General features: G+C 55.1%; 9 protein-coding genes across 9 annotated transcripts; 5 read left to right on the forward strand and 4 right to left on the reverse strand.

Moving 5' to 3' along the window:
* Window positions 1-73: 73 nt before the first annotated feature.
* On the reverse strand, window positions 74-1043 carry G647_06150 (adenylyl-sulfate kinase; the record flags this gene model as incomplete). Its single annotated transcript, XM_008730474.1, has 2 exons — window positions 74-719; window positions 1036-1043. 2 exons carry the CDS (start codon window positions 1041-1043, stop codon window positions 74-76), a joined length of 654 nt encoding a protein of 217 aa, XP_008728696.1.
* Window positions 1044-3158: 2115 nt separating this feature from the next.
* G647_06151 (uncharacterized protein) lies at window positions 3159-4195 on the forward strand (the record flags this gene model as incomplete). The annotated part of the gene is made up of 2 exons (XM_008730475.1): window positions 3159-3315; window positions 3366-4195. The coding sequence occupies 2 exons, from the start codon at window positions 3159-3161 to the stop codon at window positions 4193-4195; spliced, it is 987 nt and encodes a 328-aa protein (XP_008728697.1).
* A 1003-nt stretch (window positions 4196-5198) lies between these two features.
* G647_06152 (uncharacterized protein) lies at window positions 5199-6410 on the forward strand (the record flags this gene model as incomplete). Its single annotated transcript, XM_008730476.1, has 1 exon — window positions 5199-6410. The coding sequence occupies one exon, from the start codon at window positions 5199-5201 to the stop codon at window positions 6408-6410; it is 1212 nt and encodes a 403-aa protein (XP_008728698.1).
* Window positions 6411-6967: 557 nt separating this feature from the next.
* On the reverse strand, window positions 6968-8074 carry G647_06153 (uncharacterized protein; the record flags this gene model as incomplete). Its single annotated transcript, XM_008730477.1, has 3 exons — window positions 6968-7113; window positions 7184-7793; window positions 7862-8074. 3 exons carry the CDS (start codon window positions 8072-8074, stop codon window positions 6968-6970), a joined length of 969 nt encoding a protein of 322 aa, XP_008728699.1.
* An 851-nt stretch (window positions 8075-8925) lies between these two features.
* On the forward strand, window positions 8926-10134 carry G647_06154 (uncharacterized protein; the record flags this gene model as incomplete). Its single annotated transcript, XM_008730478.1, has 4 exons — window positions 8926-8976; window positions 9030-9483; window positions 9533-9865; window positions 9920-10134. The coding sequence occupies 4 exons, from the start codon at window positions 8926-8928 to the stop codon at window positions 10132-10134; spliced, it is 1053 nt and encodes a 350-aa protein (XP_008728700.1).
* A 506-nt stretch (window positions 10135-10640) lies between these two features.
* G647_06155 (uncharacterized protein) lies at window positions 10641-11288 on the forward strand (the record flags this gene model as incomplete). The annotated part of the gene is made up of 3 exons (XM_008730479.1): window positions 10641-10654; window positions 10704-10844; window positions 10898-11288. 3 exons carry the CDS (start codon window positions 10641-10643, stop codon window positions 11286-11288), a joined length of 546 nt encoding a protein of 181 aa, XP_008728701.1.
* Window positions 11289-12795: 1507 nt separating this feature from the next.
* G647_06156 (uncharacterized protein) lies at window positions 12796-16453 on the reverse strand (the record flags this gene model as incomplete). The annotated part of the gene is made up of 3 exons (XM_008730480.1): window positions 12796-13339; window positions 13388-14248; window positions 14304-16453. 3 exons carry the CDS (start codon window positions 16451-16453, stop codon window positions 12796-12798), a joined length of 3555 nt encoding a protein of 1184 aa, XP_008728702.1.
* A 1586-nt stretch (window positions 16454-18039) lies between these two features.
* Window positions 18040-20286, forward strand: G647_06157 (uncharacterized protein; the record flags this gene model as incomplete). The annotated part of the gene is made up of 1 exon (XM_008730481.1): window positions 18040-20286. One exon carries the CDS (start codon window positions 18040-18042, stop codon window positions 20284-20286), a length of 2247 nt encoding a protein of 748 aa, XP_008728703.1.
* Window positions 20287-20866: 580 nt separating this feature from the next.
* On the reverse strand, window positions 20867-22249 carry G647_06158 (uncharacterized protein; the record flags this gene model as incomplete). Its single annotated transcript, XM_008730482.1, has 1 exon — window positions 20867-22249. The coding sequence occupies one exon, from the start codon at window positions 22247-22249 to the stop codon at window positions 20867-20869; it is 1383 nt and encodes a 460-aa protein (XP_008728704.1).
* Between the last annotated feature and the right edge of the window lie 926 nt (window positions 22250-23175).

A 23175-nucleotide genomic window follows, 5' to 3' on the forward strand; every position in this document is an offset into this window, starting at 1 on the left:
TTCATGTCGCTCTAGAGCTGTATCTATGGACGGCATCCCATGCCAGTACCTAAACCAACCCAACTCGACGAGTTCACTCCTCGTCATCCACGGCGGGAGGCGTGCTCAAATACCCCTTATCCTCGAGGTACTTGATGATGATCTTGACGCTCTCCTCGACGCTGGTCTCGGCGCTCTTGATATGCACCTCGGGCTTGTGCGGCTCCTCATACGGGGCACTAATGCCGGTGAACTCTGGGATTTTGCCCTCCCTCGCCTTCTTGTACAGGCCCTTGGGGTCCCGCTGCTCGGCCACCTCGACGGGGACGTCGATCCAGACCTCGACAAAGGGGACGCCCGGTTCGCCGCCGGGGCGGGGCGCCTCGTGCAGGGCGCGCGCCATGTCCCGGTCGGCGCGGTAGGGGGAGATGAAGCTCGTGATGGCGATGGTGCACGAGTCGGCAAACAGCTTGGCCACCTCGGCGATGCGGCGGATGTTCTCCTCGCGGTCCTTGGGTGAGAAGCCCAGGTCCTTGTTCAGGCCGAAGCGGATGTTGTCGCCGTCCAGCCGGTACGCGTTCTTGGTGTACGGCTTGCGGATCAGGGCTTGTTCCAGCGCCACCGCGATCGTCGACTTGCCCGACGCCGAGAGGCCCGTCAGCCAGATGGTGAGGCCGCTCTGTTTGAGCAGGCCCGCGCGGATGGCCGGCGTCAGCGGGCTCGCGTGGAAGTGGATGTTTCTGGAGTGTCATGAAGAGTAAAGTGTAAGCATGTGGAACAAAATTGGTGGGGCAAGGACGTGTATAGCAGAGTTGAGCATAGCATAGCATAGTTGAGCACAGACTACATAGGCAAAGCACAGTCGGTCCAGTCCACTTTGCAAATACGGTGCGCGCTGAACAGCGCTTCAGGACGACTGATGCGGACGTCTCAAGGGAGTCAACATATCCGAGAAAAGGATCCCCGATGCACTTGCGAGCGTACACATAGCACAGAGATGCTGTGTCCTGATGTAGGGGAGGGAGGCGCACAGCGTAAAGAGAGGGTGGTACTTACGTTGCCATGGTTCGTGCGGTGAGGCCGTTGTAACGCTCTTTGATTCGGGCCTGGATGTTGCCAAATACGTTATGCGGTCCCACGTCTCGAGGATGCTACTATCGGCCTGGAGCGTGACTCGTCTGGTATTGTAGCGGGGTGGTGTTGATTGTGGCTGTTCAAAATACTTGCCGACGTGCTTTGCCTGGCTTTTCTTTTATTTTGTCGTTGGGAAGTTTCTGTCGTGGTTGAAGATCGGCGAATCGGTCGGTAATCGGCGCGCCAAGGGGGGAAGACAGCGGTGAGGTCCTCGTATTGTACTGGGACAGAGTAATGCAGTGGGATTGTAGACAGGGGCTGGAAGGGAGCGACACGCATGGGGGCTACAGGCGAAGTCACAGTACAGTCAATGTGTACTATGCTGTTACTACAGTCTTCTCTGTGCACACCGGGTCCCTTCGCTAAAGAGCAATCATCAACAGAAGGACGAAGCTGTGATCGAGTCCCCGGCGCGGCATCTGGTCGTTGTTCCGGGCATTGCAGTGTATGCCATTAGGCTTCCCTTCAGCTATTAACACGAGCTGGTGGCCCTGTCCTTTCCAACCCTTCCATCTTCCGCCTTCGCCTTCCCCTTCGCCTACCGCACAACTGCAGCAGCGTGCATGTGCCTTGTAGCGGGGCTCCACGATTTGCGGGCAGGCCACGACTGGCATTCTTCAGCAGGCCGTCACACCTGTCAATGTTTGGCTTGCGTTTGCCATCTCCAGCGGCCGCTTATTCGGCCATCCCGGCGCAAAGGACCGTCCAGGGCACAACGGGATGCCATGCCCGACGGCCGGGTGCGTCAGCTCAACCATGAATTCGCCCTCCATCCTCCAGCAAGCGAAGACTCTCGATCTGGGGTTTCTATCGCGAATCCCAGATTTAGGACCGTTTGTCTGAGAGGCGATCTCGGATTTGCCCCGCCATGATTGTATCATGCTTGGTGGCTTACGCCGTCTGAAGCAGACAATCTGGCTCTTGTCTCAGACGGCCGGGCCAGCAGCTTGACAAACTGACCATCGAGCCTGGTTGTCAGTGTACACACTTATCAGGATGATTCAGTTCCCAGCTCTGTCGCCGCTTACGCTTGCTGCACCCGGTCGAGCCTCCAATGTCCCATGTTCTCGTCCTTCAGAGGATGATCTCAGGAATGAATCATGTGCAAGGTCGCACAAACTGCCTGGCCGGATAAGCGAGCTCAGTCCCCTGGAAGATACAGATGTACTGCCGCCTGTATCTTGTGGTGTGGCCCGACCGTTCGCAGACCAGCGCAGGACAGTCGGTGTGGTTGTACTCGCTCCCAGGTTCTCGTATCTGAGCGCAGCAACCTCGTCTTGATTGCGACTGTGCTGGTGTGGCAGATTGCTGCCGCTTCCTTTCAAACAAAGAGAGCTGACACTTGACAACACAGGCAGCGCAAAGTCGCGGGCCGGAACCTGTGCGACCTGCTTGCGCGCTACACTTGGTCTTTGGATGTTTTGGCTGATGACCCGGGCCATTCAGTACTTAGAGAGACGGCGACCCTTCATGTAAGACGTTCCTCCCTCTCGTGGTCTGGCCTCTGCATTCTGCTGTGTCTTACCGTCGGTCTGCAGCAATGTGAAGTTGATGCCCTTTCATATCATCGTCGCTCTCCGCTGAATGCTTGATCTGTTAACGCTCCCTGCCCGGCCGTTGCAGGCAGTCAGTACAGTACAGAAGGGCACTGCTGAGTCTGAGAGAACCCCGAGGGCCCGCGACAGCTTGTGGTAAAGAAAGAGTCGACCGACAAGAGGGGATGGCTGCGTGTCGATTGCGTGGATTCTACCTCACCCTCGCCATTGACACGGCAATCCGAGCGGTGGACGACAATCAAGCAAGTTAAGGACGAGCAATACTGCCTATTCAACAAGTCGCAGCACCTATTGTGCTATTGTGCGCAACAGCAACCATTCACTCGTCGACTCTACCGCTCGTGGGAGTTCTTGCTCGTCGCCTTCATCCTCAAGACCTCACTTCCACCTCACTGCGCTTCGCTTCTCGAACACCTCGTCCTCAACTCTTCATTTCCACCTCTAAACGCCTTATTGCCGTCTCATCGACACCACCCGTCGTCGCCAACGATGTTCTCCTTTGACACCGTCACCCGACTCATTGTCGGAAGCGCGGCGGCTGAGTGCAGCGAGTACAAGCGGCTCGAGCGCAAGTACAAGCACGTCGAAGCCAACCTCAAGTTGGTCAGAGAGGTGACAAAGGCCTCAACGACAGCGTCATCAACCCGTACGTGCGGTGTGTTCTGTGTCGCCGCTTCCTGCTGACCGACCTCTCAGACTTGCGCAATACCAACAGCATTCGCTCCGGACCGATCACAAGCGCCTCTTCACCCACATCCACACAAGGCAGTGACGGTGCAGGCCCCGACGAGGCAAATCTGCAGCGCACACAATCCACCCCAGCGGTCACCACAGTCCCATCGGGCAGCCTGGACGACCTCAAAAGGACATACTCGGAGCCAGGGATCGCGATTCCCTGGCCCCAAATGACCGGCTTTGGAGGGTATCGACGTGCCGTTGACGCCTCCGCATCCTGGCAACTGAATTACCTCGAACAGCGACTCAAACTCGATGGCGACATCATCGCTGGCTTCCTAGGTGAACACAATCCACCTGTAGGCATCGACCTGCAAATCTGGCAGCAGTACCTGAACACCAAGGTCAAGGTCAGGGCCAAGGTGCAGCGTCGTTGGCCGGCGAACATCGTCACCACCTCCGCCTCATCTGGGACTCTGTCGTCTACCCCACCTGGCACGCCCATCACGGACGCCTCGTCGGAATACACCGACCCGGTCACCGGAACGAGAGTCGTCCGTGGCTTCACCATCGCTGATTCAACCACCATTTCCAACACTTCCAGCGCAGCGAGCTCGTACAATAAGAACAAGAAATGTGGTGAAGGCAAAACAGTGGGAGATGGAAAGCAGGGACTGGTCAGCACGTTCCGCAGGGTTGAGATGTCTTATCGCGACATCGGACCCAATGGAGCGGCCTCTGAATGTGCAATTTCGTCGGACGATGAAGATGAAGAAGAAGAAGAAGAAGGTGACGACGAGGAGTATGACTCTGACGAAGACGAGGACGATGACTGGGAGGACATGAACTGAAGGAGCGGTACGTCGGCATGAGCGAGAGCACAGCGCGAACATAAGCGTGGACCTTGGATACCGGCGTCGACATGAATCGAATTGGATATGAAACGGTAATCAACCAAGAGCAGGGGATGGTGGCGTTGAGAGGCGTCCGGCTTGGCTGATCTGCGAGGCTATGGTGGATGAATATGACATGCCTTGGATCGCCATCAAGCGTGGTGATGATTTCGGTTTGCTTCACTAATTAGTACGAACTTCGTTTGAAGTGATGAGTTGAACATGAAATCGAGCGTGAGTACCGACAATGTATTCTGTTTCAAACAACGGATGTAGAGCTCTCTTATCATCACTCTCATCCACGAGCACGATGCATATACTCCCTACCCACCGTACCATTACAGGATCCCACGGCACCATCCCTCCTTGGACGGCTTGACTCCGTAAACATGAACAGTATCACCGTGATCCATGGGCTGATGGTGCCGGCACACACACACACACACACACACACACACACACACACACACACACACAGACAGTGAAAATTGAAAGTATGTCTCTTCATGTAGAACTACTACAATCCTGTATGTACCACCACGATCCCCGCATATATGAAACACGCAGCATATTCATAGCGCTCGCTACCCGGCTTCATCGGCGACTAAAGCTCCCCTTCTCCGGAACAGCACCTCAGTGGTTGCTCACTAATTACTTACACCGTCACACCAACAACTGTGCGGAATACAGTCTAATTGATCCCACGATTCAACGCGGCGGCACATCATCTCCAACATCAGGCATCCTGTGACTGTATAGTGGTAAACAGACCCAGTAGGTCCCGTGCGCATCGTAAGACCGTCAGGACCGTCAGGACAATCAAACCCGTACGAATATTGTACAAGCATACAAAGCATACAAGCACACGAGTCGCCGAGTAGACGAGTCTCAAGTCCACGGGTACAGCATACAGCGGTACAGCGGTACGACTAAACAACACGCACATACTAATTAACCCACCATGACACCGACATCCACGGCATCGAATCCCAAAAAGCGCCGGCTCCTGTACTCCGATGATGACCGCGACGACGACGACGACGACAACAACAACAACAACAGCCACCGTCAGAAAGATAAACACACCAATGCCTCATCACAATCACAATCACAAACTCAACAGACCCAAATCTTCATCTCCTCTGTGATACAAGACCGCAAGTCCACTTTCCAAGCACATTTCCATCCTGGGTCGTCCGTGTTTGCCCCGCAAGGAAGCACCTACAGCAGCAGGAGCACCGCACAAAACCCACAATCATCATCAACAACAACGATCATAAAAAGTCTACAATCCCACCCCTCCTTCTCCACGGCGTCACATCGCATCGTGGCCTGGCGGAGACGATCCACCCAACAGACCCTCCAGCTTCACATTGGTGCAGGTGGTGCAGTCGGCTCCAAGTCCGCGGGAAGCACATCCACATCCACATCCACTTTCACCACAGGCTCGGACGACGACGGCGAAAAGTACGCGGGCCGACGACTCGAAGCGGTGCTCTCGTCCATGCAGGTCGAGGGCGTCATCGTCGTGGCGAGATGGTACGGTGGCGTCATGCTGGGGCCTGTGCGGTTCACGCATATTGAGAATTGCGCTAGGGAGGCCATAAGGATGTGGGTTGATAGTCTAGGTGGTGGCCGACAGCAAGGGCAAGGAAATTTAGTGAGCGGCGGCGGCAGCGGCGGCAGCAGCAGTAGCAGCAAGAAGGCGAGGGTTGATGGCGCTGGCGACGACAACGCCGCTGCTCATGATCAAGACGATGAAGCTGAACGGACGAGGCTCGCGAATCAACTGCTTGAGAGGGACAACAGCATCGTGGTGCTGAGGGGGCTGTTGGCCGACATGACGAAGGGGAAAGCGTCGGCGGGCACTGTAGCTGGCACTGACGCTGGCACTGGCACTGGCACTGGCACGGGAGATATAAAGCCGGAATCATCACCCGCACCTCCCTCGACGACCGTCGTCTCTTCCCCAGCGAAGAAACTAGAGTATACCGACATGCCGCTCGCGAGGCTGAAACAATTGGAGAAGGCGAGAGACGCGACCATCGCGTTCATCCTAAGGCAGCTGGATAAAGTGGAGGAGGAACAGAAGGCGAGGGGCACGGACACGGACACGGACACGGACACGGCAATAGCGTCGAAGGAACAAGGCCGTGTCGAGGGAGATGGGTGAAACTGGTCAGCACGGTCATCTCATCGTGGATGTCGTCAACTTTGGATACGCACGGTGGTGGCATGTCGTCAATCTATAGGATGATCAACGAGGCAGCATATTGTCCACCCTACAGGATGATTGAGGGTGTAACATATCGTCAACGTTACACGGACAGCAACGAGGCAAAATGCCATCAACTTTGGATACACACGGTGGTGGCATGTCGTCAATCTACAGGATGATCAAGAATGCAACATGTCGTCAACTTTACACGGACAGCAAAGAGGCTAAATGTCATCAACTTTGATAACGCACGGCGGTGGCAAGCCATCCACTCTACAGGATGATGGGAGGCAAAATATCGTCAATCCACATGAAGATTAAGTAAAGAACATGTCATCCACTCTACAGGGCGTTGGGAGGCAAAATGCTTTAAATCCATACAAACGGGCGGAGCGTATGAACCTTCTTTGTCTCTTCCACCGCCCACAAAGACCACGGCGAGCTCTCACCTCACTAAAACAGTGAAGGACAATTCTACACCTACAAGCCAGACGACACCCTCGCTGCTCGCGTTAATCAGACACGGCAACATCGTCCTGGCCGCTGACGTGCCCAACCCCGCTTGCTCGATTGCTGGCGGCAGGACTCAAAACATTACGCTCGGCCTCTTCCTCCTTGAACTTCTCAACGACCATCTTCCTGGTCAGTTGTTGATAATCTGGCACAAACATGAGCGTGTTAGAGATCTCTGTGCCGTCCACGCGCATTGGCAAGCGTGAAGAACTTACGAAGCACACCACTCTCCTTGGTTTGATTCAAGACGCCTTGCGAATAGACACCCCTTTCGAGGTTCCCCTGGGCGACTTCACAGAGTTCGAAATCCTCCAACGCGACCTTCCTGACAAAGTTGAAATAGTCTTCGAACCCCTCGACGCCGCCTTTGCCGTCATCGAAGTAGTAGTCGAACTCCATTCTCGTTTCACCGACCTTCTCGCCGGGACAGACTCGGAAGCTGCTCATCCCGCCGCCGTACAGGTTCAAAGTGCAGATGGGGAAGAAGAACAAGAACAGGCCGTCGTTGGCCTTTTGTGGATCGGCAATGTGTCGGCTATACGTTTCATGGTTGTGCACTTCGTAGAAGGTGGGCGGGTATTTGACGCTGAAGCTGCGATGCGTGTACTGGCAGTGCAGGCACTCTTGGTAGCCGTCGACCATGGTTTTCCAGTTAAACTTGCCGGGGTATTTGATCGAGCGGCGGTGCGGGAGACGACGGAAGTTGTACCCGGACAGGAGTTCGAGCAGCGACGGAGGGAACCATTGTTCGAACGGCGGTGCAGAAGAGTCGATAGTGGTGAACAAGAGACCCGTGGGTGTTAGGTAGTGATTGAGTACGAAGCCCTGCGAGATGATCAGATCAGAGGTGATGGCTCACAAGAAGGCGGGCGTTCAACCGCGACGAAGCGTACATCAGACTTCCTGGTCACCTCGAAATTCTCGTTCCCGTCGTGTCGAACGCTGATGGCGACTTGGGCAAACTCATATTCGACTTCCTCACCAGCTGGAAACCTGGGCACGGCCCCGACGAGATACCATGCCTTGTAAAAGACTGCTCGCTGTTCGAGTGAGTACAGGTTTTGTGAAGTATACCACGACGCCGGGAGTGTCTTGGTCGCATCCATGACTGAGATGAGGACCTGCCTTGTGCTGTCGTTGTGGACGGAGAGCTAGCATTCTTCTTCAGATAAGATCCCTCCACGACTCTAGTGGTCCGCAGATGCTGAATCTGTGGTGACAAGTCTCGAGTTCGTTCCGAGTTCCCAAAGAGGTATTCGAATACCGACCAGCTCTGTTGACGCCGCCGTGTGGTCGGCACATACCCCTTGCCGTGTGCATGGGGTGTGACACGGGCCAAGTCAGTGTGCTCACCATTATTCATCGATCCATGTGCTCATATCTGACTGGGTTGATGTTGCGTGCGGTCGAAGGCTACTTCCGCAATTCTGGAAAGTTGGAGAGGGGACAAATGCTTTGCGGGATCGCATTACCGATTTGAGCCAAGGTGGGATCGGATTGACCCAGGACTGCGTCAGCCTTGATCTCACGGCGAGTGATTGACGAAAGAGAATTCCATGTGCTTCGGATCCGAAGGCATGGATGGTTTCTCGTGCATTGTGATTGGCGCTCACTCTCCATTGGACTGGTGGCCGGGCTGTCGAGACGCCTTTGAACACCAAATGGGTGATCAACGTATGATAAGGTCGCCCTCGTTGTCGAAATTCATATACCGTGAACGCCGTACAGTTGTAGCACCACTGTTGTGGCGAAGCTCCTAAATCTGGACATGGACCTGGACTCAAGCCCGCTCCTGCACTAAGCTATCCGCTGCCTGTTTTCGCACTTTTGATTCCCTGCTTTGCGTATCTCTTCAGTCGTATCCTTCCGAGGCTCAAACACAACGAGAAGCAATCTTTTGCACCAAGTTCAAGCTTGGGACCAGGCAGAGAGAGGCAGCTTGAGGAAACCGAACGACATGTCGGACGAAGACATCTTCCAGTTGGAGAAGCGGGCATTCTTCAGCAAGGTAACTGAGGTGCAGTTCCGCAAGCAGCCTGACCAACACTGACGGCTCGCAAGACATGGCTCTTCGTCTGTCACCAGAGCAGATTCTCGAAACCCGGAGACTACCATGCATTCGATGTGGCCGGAATCTCGTTCTTCGTGGTCCTGGGCAAAGACATAAAGCTGCGAGCTTTCCACAACGTCTGTCGGCACCGAGCATATACGGTAGTGCGAAAGTCGTGCGGCACGTCGACAAGGTTCTCGTGCAAGTATCATGGATGGCAGTATGACGACAAGGGCGCCTTGGTCAAGGCTCCCAAATTCGACGAATCTCCAGGTTTCGTACCCGAAGAGAATGGCCTCTTCGAGGTCAAGTTGATAGCGACGAGAGAGGGGCTGGTATTCGTCAACTTCGATGCCAGTACAATGAATCTCCCCTTCAACAATGTGAAGTCTCATGTCGACCTCGGGAACTGTTCTTGGGTCGACGGAATGGAAGTGACATGCGGCACGAATTGGAAGACTGTCGGTGAGTTGGACTAGAGCCTCCAAAGACGCTGAATCTGACAGCCCTGCAGCCAATGAGTTCTCCAATCAAGCACAATGGTCTCAGAGTCCATTCGGGTGGTTTTCTGCTCTTCGCAAGTCCAAGATCGTGAGATTGCTGGGCCCGTTGAGTATCATCAAGGAGCTGGATGATGATCTGTGGTGCACGATGGTGCTTCTACCCCGGTCGAGCTCCGAAGTCATGGTCCGGTGCGACCTGTACGCGAAGGAAGGCCATGTGGCTCCTGCAAAGACTCTAGAGAAGCGGAAGTGGATGTTGGAGCACGAACTGATGGCCGTGACCAGATCAGGCACGCAAGAAAAGAGCTCGACGGGCCCAAGGTACTTTGCGTATCAGTGCGGAGGTAAGAGCCTGTGTGCGACTTCTGGTGGTGACAAGCATTGACAGTTAATCGCAGGCCGCACAATCGACTTGTTTGCCATCCTGGCTCAGCATCAACGCTGCGAGAAGATGGCTAAGAGAAAGCTGCAACCTGCCATCCGCGTGACCGGTACCGCCGACATTGACACCGAGGCCGAAGCTCTGTGCGATGCACTCGACGGTGCTGCTGATGGGCCGTCACTGGAAACGTGTTCGCGAATGTCCAGCTTCCCTCACACCGTCGAGTGGTGACTCTTGCCGGGTCGACGACGGACGGACTCCCAACAGGGATACGGCGCAGAATAAGGGGTCAATAAAATGTATGCACCTGAGCCTAGATCGCAACCGCAGTAGCAGGAGGCGGGATTGGGAGATCAGAGGGGATTGAGTCGATTCGACACGCCCAGTATATGTCATGGATCGGGCAGATGGAAGTGGCCCATGAAGCGATGTTTTGGTGAATGCATAGCGGGGGAGTTGCACGAGAAATCTGCGTAATGATAGAGACGGTATTGTGAGCACACAAATTAGCTAGGGATTGTATCAAGATGTGAGCGCGTCCATACTCTGACCCTGAGCCAGACGCAAGTGAAATGCAACCATCGTAGGGAGTAAATAGTCGCTATGTCTTCTTCCGCCTGCGATTTCTTGGCCGATAGATTCCCTCGATCAATCGCCCGCAGTTGAAGTGCGGGCATCTCTCCATCTTGTGTACTACCACACAACCCTGTCACTGTTACGATCACACGTCCGCCACGATGTTCAAGAAGGAGTAAGTACAGACATGGCCCTCTGTCCAAGGCAGAACTGAGACGACGCAGCTTGTCTGCGGGCCCGAAGAGCAAAGTCAAGTCCTCTGTGCAGCGGGCCATCAGGGCCAAGGTGCTCGAGACGTACCCGAAGTTAGAGCCGCACATTGACGACATCATGCCCAAGAAGAGTCAGCTGGACCTTGTGAAACTGTGAGCGTCTTCACTGCGTGGCACGACACATGTTCCCTCTTACACTGTTGCAGACCTGACCGGGTCTCCCTGTACGTGCTCGACGACACCCCTCTCTTCTACCAACACATGGACGATCCCATCATCCCGCACCTGAAACTCGTCCACCAATACCCCCACGCCTTCAGGCGCATAAAGATCGACCGCGGCGCCATTCGTTTCGTCCTCTCTGGTGCAACGCTCATGGTGCCCGGTTTGACCTCCAAGGGCGGCTGGCTGCCGGACAAGGACGACGAAGTGAAACCCGGCGAGATCGTGGCCATCGAAGCCGAAGGGAAGGAAGAAATCTGCCTGATTGGTCAACTAGAGGTGGGCACAGAGGAGATGAAGGAAAAGAAGAAGGGGGTTGCCATGAGCGCTGGTCATTATCTTGGAGACGGCCTCTGGAAGTTGGACCTGAGTTGAGCGTACAACATCTCAGGTCAAGAAGAAGCATGCACATAGGAAGAGAACGGGGGAGAGAGCGGCCTCAAGATTAGACGACACGAAGAGGGTTGAGTGTAGGCCCCTCGAACCAAAGGATGCAGCTATACCAGGCGGGCTGCTACGAAGGAGTGCCGTCCATGGCAGATGAACTCGCAGCACGAAAGCATGGATTCAGCGTCCTGGCCTGAGGTGCCCGCAGTTGCTACAAGAGGCCAGCACAAAGATCTGCACAAACCAGGTCTCTCCACATCTTACTGGACGAGGGTACACGTTCTGCCAGAGTGGATTCGGTGCACTTCCTGCTCGTCGACCGTCGTGGCACAATGTCCAGGACAGGGCTACCACTGACTTGGACCCGATGAATTCCAAGCCTGATTGTGGGTGTCGAAAGCTACAGCAATCAGGAAGCAGAACAATATGCACAGTAAACAGTTCAAAAGGCCGACAAAGAATATCATATGGTCGCACGATGAGCAATTGCATTTGTCCTTTGATTTTCCTGGTCTCGTGATACTGTGTACAAACTTTTGTCTTCTCTGTCGCTCATGCCCATTGAACTGTGACCCGATGACGAGAAGGAAGCAGCCTATGGCACATATTGTGGCCCAGAGAACCGCAGCAGTGCACACCTTGCTGCTCGGGACATTGCCATGTGGCCAGTGTCAACCTCGATGTCGAATCCCTGGGAACTTTTGGCATGAATGAGCACCATTGATGGCTGTAGCGGTACCTGAACACATCCACAGCACGCTCCGCTTCCTTACAAAGCCATCCCAGTCTCCCTGGAGATCCCTGTCCCTTGTGGCAGCACAGAGAGAATGCTGCAGAAATCTCCTCTCTCCTCTACCGCCTTCAGCCCTCTCCCCATCCCATGAGGAGTATGAGAAAGTCTATGCAAGAGACATGACATAGCTCTCAAGTAAGAAAGCATAGCCATGGAACTGAAACAATAATAAGAAAAACACTGAGCAATTGGGGTATGATGCTGTTGGAATCATGGTTCAGCCGTGACGTCTCCATGGCCGAGACTCGACCTCAGTCAAACGCCGCCCGCGATGGCAGTACCATTTCAGACTCGGTATTCGCGTACGCGCTCAACCTGATCGACTCCCCACGTTGTAAGATTTGTTTGGAATTGCTTGTCAACAATGAAAGTGGCCTTTTCTGCTTTGCTCCCACATTTCAAGCCACATCGAGCACGATATGACGTGGGATTCTTCATATGGACTGACAATAGTCATAATCAATAGCGCTGCTTCGAGGAAGCGCATTGAGACCTAACCATCCTTTCACAAGCATGGATGATCTGAGATATGACGTGCTCTGACAAAAGGTCGTTGTGAATGTCGGACTATTCAACCGTGAGTTTGACTGGTCGAAAGAAGTACATCTTTCACAATAGCGAAGATGGACAATGCACGTAGCACTGGGACAATGGCATGATGGCGAAATTGGTCGAAGAGATAGACGGTGCATTGCTCCATGCTCAGCCACTCTTGTCGAGTTCGGCTTTCTCCTCCGCGCTGAGGGCATCACCGAGTCTCTTGATTGTTTTCATGTTGGTCGCTCCGTTCCGCCAGGCAGCTCGCATAGTCTGGAAGACTGGACGCTTTTCTGACTGTTCGTCCCGCGAAAGGTGTACCATGTCCACAGCAAGGCGTTCACTAATGGGAACAGGCCCTGAAAGAACCTTTCCGAAGTAGCGCACGAGGTGAGACATGCCGCTGTCGTTGCCTTCTTGCAGATCATTAACGGCGGTGTTTTTGAACTCCTGATACATTCCAAGGTTGAACTTATCGACCAAGAAGTCTGTCCAGAAATTGTAAAGTGGCTCCAGAGCATCCTTGATACCCATTTGACGCTGCTGAAAGGCGACATCATGGAGGGACAGATAGGTTTGGTCGTATTGGCCAGGCTGTGGCGGCGGCAACTGGGTCTCATGACCATCTTTTGTAAAGTAAATGACGCTCCCTTCCGTGAGTGGCGTAGTGTTTGAGCCGTCAAAGGACATACCACGGAATTGCTCGAGCCTTGTTCAACTATTAGCAAAGTCGGGATAGAGAATCGGCGTCACTTACTGCTGGGGACTGGCCGCACCACCACGGAGGCCTGGTAGACGAGACTGGCTGATCTCGGCGGGCATATTGCTCGTTTCATTGTGTCCGCTCGAGGAGCCCCCCGAAGCTACGCGAGCAATACCAGGGAAAGAGGGTGCAGCACCACTAAGAATATGTGGCTGCATCCGGATGTTGACATTTGGGATTTGGTCATCCGGGAAGACGTTCTCCTCGATATCTGCACGAGAACCCTGCCGATGATGGCCGTTGACAATGTTGTTTAGTGGAGCCGTAGCATTGGTAGGAGGTGACCTCGCCGCATTTGCCGGGGTTCGTGAGTAGGCTGCCAACGGTGGTCTACCAGCGGCCCCGTTCACCCCTTCATCGAACGGACTAACCGGCTGTCCTACGGCCATCTGGTTCTCCTCGAGACCCGCTGGCAAGAATGACATTGGAGAATTTGCTTGGAATGCACCGTTGCTGGTTGGCATGGGTAATGACGGACTGCGCAGTTGACCATATCCAAAGGACGGGTCGAAGACACCAGCCTGATCCTGTTGTGCTTGGCGACTGTAAGATTCTGGGTTGTGCAAAGGTCCGTCGTTGCGGGCGGTCTCGAATCTTTCCTCCATGGGAAGCACAAAATCACGCCAGCCCTCCCGGCGACGAAGCCGATCGTCTCCATCAGTTCCTGGCAAGAACTCGACACTTTTCACCTGTTGGCAGACGTAGCGGAGATTATCAATCGTCAAGTTGTCTTCGGTGAGGGTTTTTATGCGCTTGAAATTGGCGATAACACTCAATGGAACGTAGCCTTGACCGTCCATATGCTTCCGCAGGAACAGATCCTTGCAGAGATTGTCGATAGAGAAGTAGTATTCACTAAGCGCGAAGTTAGTACATACGAATAGGCAGTCGTGATAGCGATTGGACTTACATCTGTGTCATAACCATGGACAGCAAAGCGTACGAATTGAGCGGATCATTGTACGGCATCGCACTCATGATGCTTGGCTGCATCTGCATCTGAGAGGGGTAGCCGTACATAGACATGTCCGTCTGGATAGACGCGAGACCCTGTTGAGGCATGGCCGGCATGCCATTGTAATAGCCTGGGAACATCATACCGACGGGGATCGACTGGGAACGTGGGTTTGCGCGTGGTGTGTTCGTAGCTTGACTTGGTACGAACGGCTGCGACGCTTGCCTTGAACGAGCCTCATTGTGCGAGGTAGACCTCGATGGCGGCTCAAACCCATTTTGGGGCAAAGGCGACGTGTAAGCATGAGAGGAAGTAAAGGGCTGGTTGTAAGAGTGTTCGCCGCGGCTACGATAGGTTCCGCGTCCGCGATCCGAGCGACCTCCACGTCGGCTGCCCTGATCGCCTGATGATTCGCGATCGCGCCAGGACTCGACCTTTTCTCGGGCCGACTCAGGTTTGTCTCTTGACCAATCGCGAACTTTGCCAGAGCCTCGATCCCGTCCGAACTCGCCGTTGCCACGCGAATTACCAGTCGCAGAAGTTTTATTGTTTCGATCAGTATTGAACGGGTACTTGGGGTTGGGTTCCTTTGACTGAGGGATGCCACCAGCTGGTTGGTCGACTGGGGTGTTTCTCTCGCCGTTCACACGTCGGTTACCAGTATTGCCGGTATGTCTTGAGGACGATCTTGAGCTATGCTCGGTCCTAATGGCTTGATCTTCAACACTTTGCTGAACGGTGGGCGGGACACTTCCAACATTCTCAGAGGCAGATTGATCCTTGTGTTCAACTGCACTAGACTTGCGAAATGTGCGAACGGGATCCTCACCGCTTGCAGGTCGCGTGTTGGTGGTAGGAACGGAAGCGCCGCGGACGCCTTGCTGACCATCAGACCGTCGACCTCGGTCTTGTTCACCTGACTGTCTTGGTAGCGGAGGTGGACCCATAGATGTCGTTGCGTCTTGCTTCTCAGCTGAAGCGCTTGCATAGCCGCCACCACGACCGCCATTGTCTCTTCCTCCTCTTATGCCGCCTCGACCGCCACGCCGAGCTGCGGCTGGTGGCAGTTGTGTCTCGAACTTGGCAGTAGGAACAAATGGCACAGCGACCCACTTGTTGCCGTGTGACTTCTGGGGACCGGGCTTGGCCTCTAGCTTCTCGGGTCTCTCATAAGATGCAGATTTGCGTCGGTCGTCAAGGTTTGAGTTCTCTGGAGTGGGCCATGAACTGGTATCAATCACTGGTGGGGGTGCGTCTGCGTCTGCTCTCTCGCCGTGCTGAGAATCGGGTCGATGGGAGCGAGCCGGGGGCACATCTTTGCGATGGCTGGCTGCAGTGGTCTCAGTATTCTTACTTTCTCTCTCGATGCTAGTGAGCTCTTTGCTGCTGGATCTGCGTCTCAGATCTTCGCTAGCAGATCTGGACTTTCTGGTCCCATTGGGAGCGGCGGGAACAATGGGCTTCTGGAAATCTTTCTTCTTGGCAGCCTGAGCCTCTCTTCGGACTTGCCAAACATTGACTGATGGGATGGGGGCCGCTTTGTACTGAGTCTCCGCTGCTGGTAGCGACGGCACCGAGACCTTTTCCCAGTCATCTTCACCGTCCCTGGATTTCTTCTCACTCACGTTGGGCGTCTCCTGGTCCTGCGTTGCCGGCACAGTCGAATCGTCCGAAGAGGCTTTTCGACCATTAGGTAGCTGTTGTGCAATTTCACCCTGTTGTGTATCTTGAGGCGAGTGGGCATCGACATGTGACGCGGGTGAACTCGCGCTGTCACTTAACGGGACTTGCTGACTATGTGTAGCGCCTTCCTTGTTCGCGGCTTCTAGTGCAGATGCTGACGCGAGACCTTCGACAGGTGTAGAAGTATTGGTCGCGGTACTTTCTCCACTGACTCTGTCGCCCGTCTGGGATCTCAGTCGCGGGGACTTAAGTGCAGAGGATGTGTGGATTGAGTCCCCAACGGAGCGATCCTTGACACTCTTGTCGGACGCGGCAGGGCTCTCATTTCTTGAGTGTGACTGTGTGGGAGCTGCTGAAGCAAGACCTTTTGCTGCTTGAGCGTATGAAAAAATTGGCGCAGGAGCGCCTGACGATGAAGACATTCTCACTGACAATGTCGACAACGACAACACACTACACCTCCTGATCCACTACCACGATTCAAACCCCACACCAGCAACAAGCTGGCCACGTAATTGAGAGACCAATATGAGCCTTGGAGATTGTGCCTATGATGAGCAATTGTCCTGCGGTCTTGTCCTTCTCCTTGTCCTCTTTTCGTTGAGCCGACCCTCAGTGACCGATGACGGAATGGTGAGGTAAAGTCGAGATGTGCTGTGCAGATATCTGCGATCGCGACGGTGGCAGTGAAGTCAGACACTTCACAACGGTGACCTTGGCCGTGGGGGTCGGTGTGCTGACGTTCACCTCCTCGTAGCGGATATTGCGTTCCCGATACGCAGCCAATGTGCGGCAGTCTTTCACCACTCGTCTTCCGACAACTGATCTTGACCGGGTCGATATGCAGGACCAGAAGCAACGGCGCTTCAGTTAACCAGGACTTGAAGTCGTCCGCCGACTGGCTTGGCTACCTTGTGTCGAGAGCGGAACAAGTGAGGACTAGACAGGAGTTGGATTGGCGCAGGTGCACGAGTCTTAAGCGAACCGCCAGTCCGGCAGGCCGAGGAACAGACGGTCTGTAGAAAATTGGATTGATCACAGACGGGCCATCCACTGCGTGAACCGTTCAAAAGTCGGATTCGGCCTGGGTCGTCGGGTTGTTGTGTTGAGGACGAGCAGAGGATGAGGTGATGCGGCGACCAAAAACTTTTGAGCGGCACAGGCGTGGAGTCCGCTTTATTCCCGTCTTGTTTGGGCGCCCCGGAAGCGCAGGGACGGGCGAGAACGCTGGACGACAGCAAAGGATCGGGAAAGAAGGATCACAATAACAGGTCGATGGAGAGAAGATGGAGGGGAGAAAGTGTGCGGGTATTGAAAGAGAAGTCTTTTTCGTGGAGCATGGAGCGTCAAGCTAGGCACTGGCACTGCAGTCAAGTCGTAGTGAACTGAATTCTCATTTTCCTAGCGCGGCATTTTGCGCTTCGGGCCAGTGACGGCGGGCCCAGCAGTGCTGCCGCCGACTGTCAGAGCACCGCAAACAACCGAGCTGGGAGCGAGCTTGGAGTGAGGGCGGCGTGACGGAGTGAGGGGCTCTTTGCTAGGCCTTGCTGTTCTCACTGCCCATTGACGGCCCCTGTTCAACTGACGATTTGGTGCGTTTGCCTGCAGCGTCCCCTTCCGACTCCAATCACCACGCTTCACGACAGCTGCTCGTGGGAAATGCGATGACTCCAAGCCCTCCTTCTCCGCTTTCTGAATACGATACGACCCGGCATTGTCCTCGATTCATGCTCGCTAGGAGATAGCCAGCGTGTGGTCCGTACCGCCTGATGCACATTCACTCTCTGTTCGGGCCTGACTGACTCGGCACTCACGCAGACAAGCCGAATGTACACGAGGTAATGCCGAGCTCCAAGCACGTGGACAAGTTCATGCACCGCGTTCCAGGCGTAACCGTTGACTCTGTGATATTTCTAGATGACCTGATCAATCCCAATGGCATAGTCAACGCGTCAATTTGACGTGTCTCGTGGTGGCAGGCATCGCCTCCTAGAGAAAGACAGTCTCTATGTCGACAGCAACAACGTCTCCAAACCCATCCTTGCTTGCCATCCTTCTCGTGGTCCAGGTCCGAACCGGCTCAGGTGCCGAGATCGTCTTTCACTACCCTCCAGACCCTTTATCGACCGAACGACCGTCTTACAATACAGATTCCACGGACGAGGATGAAGAAGACACCTCCAGCAGTGAGTCGGAGGAGTCGTCGTCTGAAGATGAATTCGATCTCTTCGCCAGCCGGCTAAGGAATGGACGAAGTGCCCCACAAGACCCGGACGGTCAGTCACCAACCTCAGACGATGAAGAAAGTAACTATCTGTCCAAGAGGGGGACACAAGACAACGGTCAATGGAAACCGTCGTGGGAGCCACTGCTGGGTCTGGGAGGTGACGGTCTAGTGAGCTTGTTGGCGCCTGGGCGCGTGTGGCATAAACGCAAATTCGAGCTCGAAATCAACGACCTGACCTTCCTGGGCAGGCCAGTCTATGCGCGTGAAGACGGCTTCTGGCGGAAACAGAAAAGAAGGAGGGTCCCAAAGGCTGGAGATGAGGGCATTACATCCGACTCCACCCTCAGTGAAAGTGGCCATGACGATGGAGAGGAAGTCGAACCAGGCTCGTCAACCGACAATACGGCCAATAAACAGGGTCGCAAGACGAAGGAGACTCCGAAAAGCCAGTTGACCATGTTCCACGTCGTGTTCGTCATGGACCCGTCACCGCTAGAGCACACTGCCCGGGTCAAGGAGATGTATGACCATGTCGTCAAGAAGTTGTCCAAAGTGCTCAAGTGGGCGCAGGCCCATCACGACTACGTGTGGCAGCAGTCTGAACTCTTGCAATCCATCAGGTCGACGCATTTCCAGCAACAGTCGTCGTCCAAGGCTTTGTACACCGAGATGAAGCAGCGGTCTTCCCTGGCTTCGGCCATTACCAAAGTGTTTGATAATATCTCCGAGTCGAAGATAGCTGCAATCACACTCACTCCCAATCTGTCTGTCTCACTCCAGATCCCTCCTATTACCTCGAGCTCGTACCTGCCTTCGCTGTCGGAGCCTCCATTACAGCCGGGTCTCTGGCTCACCACTGCCACCGATCCGACTTCCACGTCCGAGCTCGATGCGTCTGCTCTGTCAGGTCCACTGCAGCTATCCAAGAATTTCACTCTGCTCCTCAAGTCGAACCCACAGAAGATCCTGAAGGACATTCAAACCTCCGGAGGCTCGTTGGCCATGCCGCTGGCAAATTTCATCGCCCACCTGAAGCCCACCAAGTCCTTCTACAAGATATCCGTGGCCTCGCAGATAGCCCTGGGAGACATCCAGCACCTGGCTCGGCACCTCGTCTACTGGCGGAGGGCGATAGCGATCCCGCCCCTCCATCAGCGCGACACGTACATTGTGTCTCCCAACGCCAACATGGGCAAGCTCGTGTCAGCGTGCAAGACATACGAAGCGACGTTCCCCATGATGCCGTCGCTACCGAAAATGCTGAGCGCCTTGAGCGGCACGCCCGCCGCCTACGGCACCCTGATACCCAGCAGGGACCACAAGGAGGAGTACTATCGAGTCCTGGCGTGGCTGATGCGCGACGGCTGGGTGACCCAGCTCCGCACGTACGCCTTTGTCCGCGTGGGCCCGGAGGTCAAGAAAGCGGTGCGGGAGCGAGACCGCGAAGAAGCCCGCGCAGGCGCGAAAACCCCGGTCGAGAGAGAAGCAAGCGACATGGCGAGGAGCTTCGGCAGCGGCGGCGGCACCCCTGCAACACCGGCAACGGGGACACTCTCTTCCTTCAGGCAGCGGCCTAGCATGCTGAACCGCCCGTCCAGCGACGGCCGCCAATCCATCTCCACGGACGGCACGAGCATGCGCACCCCGGCCCAGCAGTTCAAGCATAACCCAAAAGCCGCCAGCCTGGTGGTGTCTCCGCAGCGTGCTTCGCCCGAGGAGTCGCGCTGGCTCGACTACATCGCGTCCACGATGGGGTCATCGAGAACTTCATCGCCGCCGGACCTGGCTAGCTCTCCTGGCGCGTCTAACCCGTCGGACATCGAGGCCGCCGAGATCCAGCGCTACTGGCCGATCTTTGTCAAGTACTTCACCGGCTCCGAGGCTCTGGAGAGGATTCCCGTGCGGGAAGGTCTGAAGAGGAAACTCGTCTGGGACACCCTCGTGAAGATGGGGCTCGATCTCGACGGGCCCGTCGAGGACGATAAGCCGGATTCCAAGAGAGTGTTGGTCACTATTCGGCATTGGTAGCGACGTCGAAGGGGACTTTAAATGCAGTACGGAGGATCATGTGTCAGGCAGGCATAAGCCTATTGGACTTGGTGGTGGTCAGAGACTCGGGAATGTCTCCAATGGGGAAACACAAATGCCAGGACTGAGGTGGGATGAAATCAGTGTGAGTGGTGCGAGTAGTGCGACAGTGATCGAGTAAGTGCTTGCATGCTTGCCATTCCAGCCTCAACTCTGTACAGAGTCGAGGTTGAGGTCCATCAACACGTCGAGCAGCGAGCTGGCTCGAGAGTGCCAGTGCCTGTGGTGGCTGGCGCTCAGCCTGGCGTGGTGTGTATTGTCTGTTGTGTCTCATACCTTGTGTCTTGTATTTGTGTCTCCTCCTTGTCTGGAAGGGCTTTGTCCATTTGGGTTGTCCGTGACTTTGGCTCTAAAGACATCACGCAGCAGATACAACAATTGCATGGGCGATAGATTTCTGGGCGTGCCTGTGAAGGTCTGTTGCTGTCTACCCTATCCCTATTGTTATCCCCAATCATATCGCTCAAGCAGGCGAAACGCAGCCCCTGTGCGCCATGCTGAAAGCCGAGTGCCGGGTGCATCATATTTGGTCTCTCCCACCCGAGACCTCCAAACCGGGCGCCATATTCGCGACTTGACCCTCCGGTATACTCTCCTTGTCCAACACGTCTGGGTCACGCTTGAACTCATCGCTCTCCAGCACGGGGATGATCTTCCTCACGTCCCGCTCAATGACCGTCACGCCACGCGGCAGTCTCTGCAGGGTTTGGGGCTCGACGACAAAGCACCGTCCGAGGAACCGCAACATCGCAGCCACGGCGGAAATCTTCTCCTTTTGCGACCCAGTCGCGGTATTGCCCATGGCCTTCGTCAGCATTGCCGGTATATAAGTCGGTTGGACGGCTGGTTCTTCGACCGAGCCGTCGACGTTCAAGCCGTGTGTTAACTGCGATCGTGTTTCGGGGGGAATGCGCTCCGTGAACGCCGAGAAGAAAACGTCCGCGTTGTCTGCGTTCGACGTGTTGCCCAGGCAGAATAGACGCATCAAGGCCCGATCTCCCGGCTGCGTGATGTCGAATTGGCGCGAATATCCCGCTTGATGGAGCAGGGCGAGCTTGCGACGGAGAATGATGTCGTAGCCCTCTCGGAGAGGCATCTGTTCGTAGATGATGCCGTGGGCCACATCGTAGACGTTCCGGTACGACTGGAAGATCGGCTCGATCATCTTCCTGGCGCAGGTCCAGTCCTCGTGGCCAGCCGCGCCCGCGAGGTCCAGGATCTGCTCCATGAAGCGCATTTCGAAGGCTCGATCGTGGCCGCGCATGTCAAGCAGACCGGACAGCGAGGCCGGGGCATTCTCCGCCTGCGCGAGTTGTCCGAAGTTGAACTCCGAGCCCAGCTTGATTCCCAGCAGGAGATAGTCTCGGGCCTGCTTCGTCAGGCGGTCTAGCGCGGGGACCATCCCCTCTTCGACCGCATAGTACAGGATCATGTCGTGGTTGACTTTCGAGATGTCGACGCCCACCTTCTTCGCATAATCCGCTGCGAGGGCGGGGTCCTTGCCCAGATCATTGGTGACCATGGAGACGATCAGCGTGTATGTGTCTTCGATGCTCTTGAGACCGTTGTCGAAGAGACTTCGGAGCCATGCGAAAGACGGGCGCTTCAGCACAATCGGTGGGGGCCCCTGGGAACCGATGAAACGATCATAGTCGTCATTATGAAGCCAGCGAAGCGCGAGCACGCCGACCAGAGTGCGGTTGATCTCAGCATAATCTTGTCCGTATAGTGATTCGGCAATAGAAGGCCCCTGGGGACGAGGCACGTTAGAGCTCCGCACAAAGGTCGCGTTCTTTAGTCGTTCGAGTTCTTGGGGAAATTCCGATCTTATCAAGTCCAGCACGTCTCGGTCCGGCAGCAGCCAGAAGGATCCGTCTTCAATAACCTCGTGTAACGTCTGCATTCTGTGTGCTCGGTCAGGAACGGGCTCAACTCGCTCACTAGGTAGGCTTCGAGAAACTGTTTCCCTGGGTGACTTTGGGGTTTTGTATGATGTCGAATTCTGGGCGTCATCTGACCGATGCACCCGGAGCAGATGGGTACAGGCAGTCCAGAGCCTTGTGATTAGATTCCTCTTGCCGTGTTCGTCCGCGCTGTCACCCATAATCACAGCTGTAAATCCTTCCGTTTGCGGTGGACAACACAAAGGAACAGTCTCGCATGACGGTGACAAAGCGGAGCGACAGGATTTTTCCGCCGACAACTACCTTTCCAGTGCATCTAAGGTCCGGCAGAGGGGAGAGAGCTGAGCGTCGCAGGTCCTGTGGCGTGTGTGCCAGCTTCGTGGTCAAGGCTGAGACGTAAGACCTGCGGAGAGTTTCTAGGATTTGGGCCAGCGATCTCCCAATCCCGCGTCGCAATCGGGGTAAGGACCGCACAAGATTGTAGAACAGACAACCGAGCGCTCCTACTGCTTTTCTTCGTGCTGCTCACCATGTGTTGGTGTGAGGCGAGAGGCTGAGCCGAACGTCCCACGGATTTGGATTTGGTGTCTGTACTGCCAGGCGATTGTGGCTGAATTGCACGTTTGATGTCACACCATAACAATATTTCTCCCGCACCATGGACTCATGCGGCGGTTGCAAGATTTCGGGTGCTGATGCAGTGGGCACTTCATACCGCCCTGCAAGCCGGAGTTCGATCATACATTGGAGATGTTGGTGGATGTCCAAGCACAATGCCTTGACGGCGGCAGCTTAGATTCGCCTGAAATTCGCATGAGTTTCGCCTGAGCTGAGCGCCGATGCAGCTCGGCATCTGATTGGACGCTTTCATATGCCGCACGCTAAACCCAAAAGGGGCTCTGCCCACTGTTAGTGTGACACTCGA

This window comes from Cladophialophora carrionii (assembly GCF_000365165.1).
Source record: "Cladophialophora carrionii CBS 160.54 unplaced genomic scaffold supercont1.5, whole genome shotgun sequence".
NCBI classification, from domain to species: domain Eukaryota; kingdom Fungi; phylum Ascomycota; class Eurotiomycetes; order Chaetothyriales; family Herpotrichiellaceae; genus Cladophialophora; species Cladophialophora carrionii.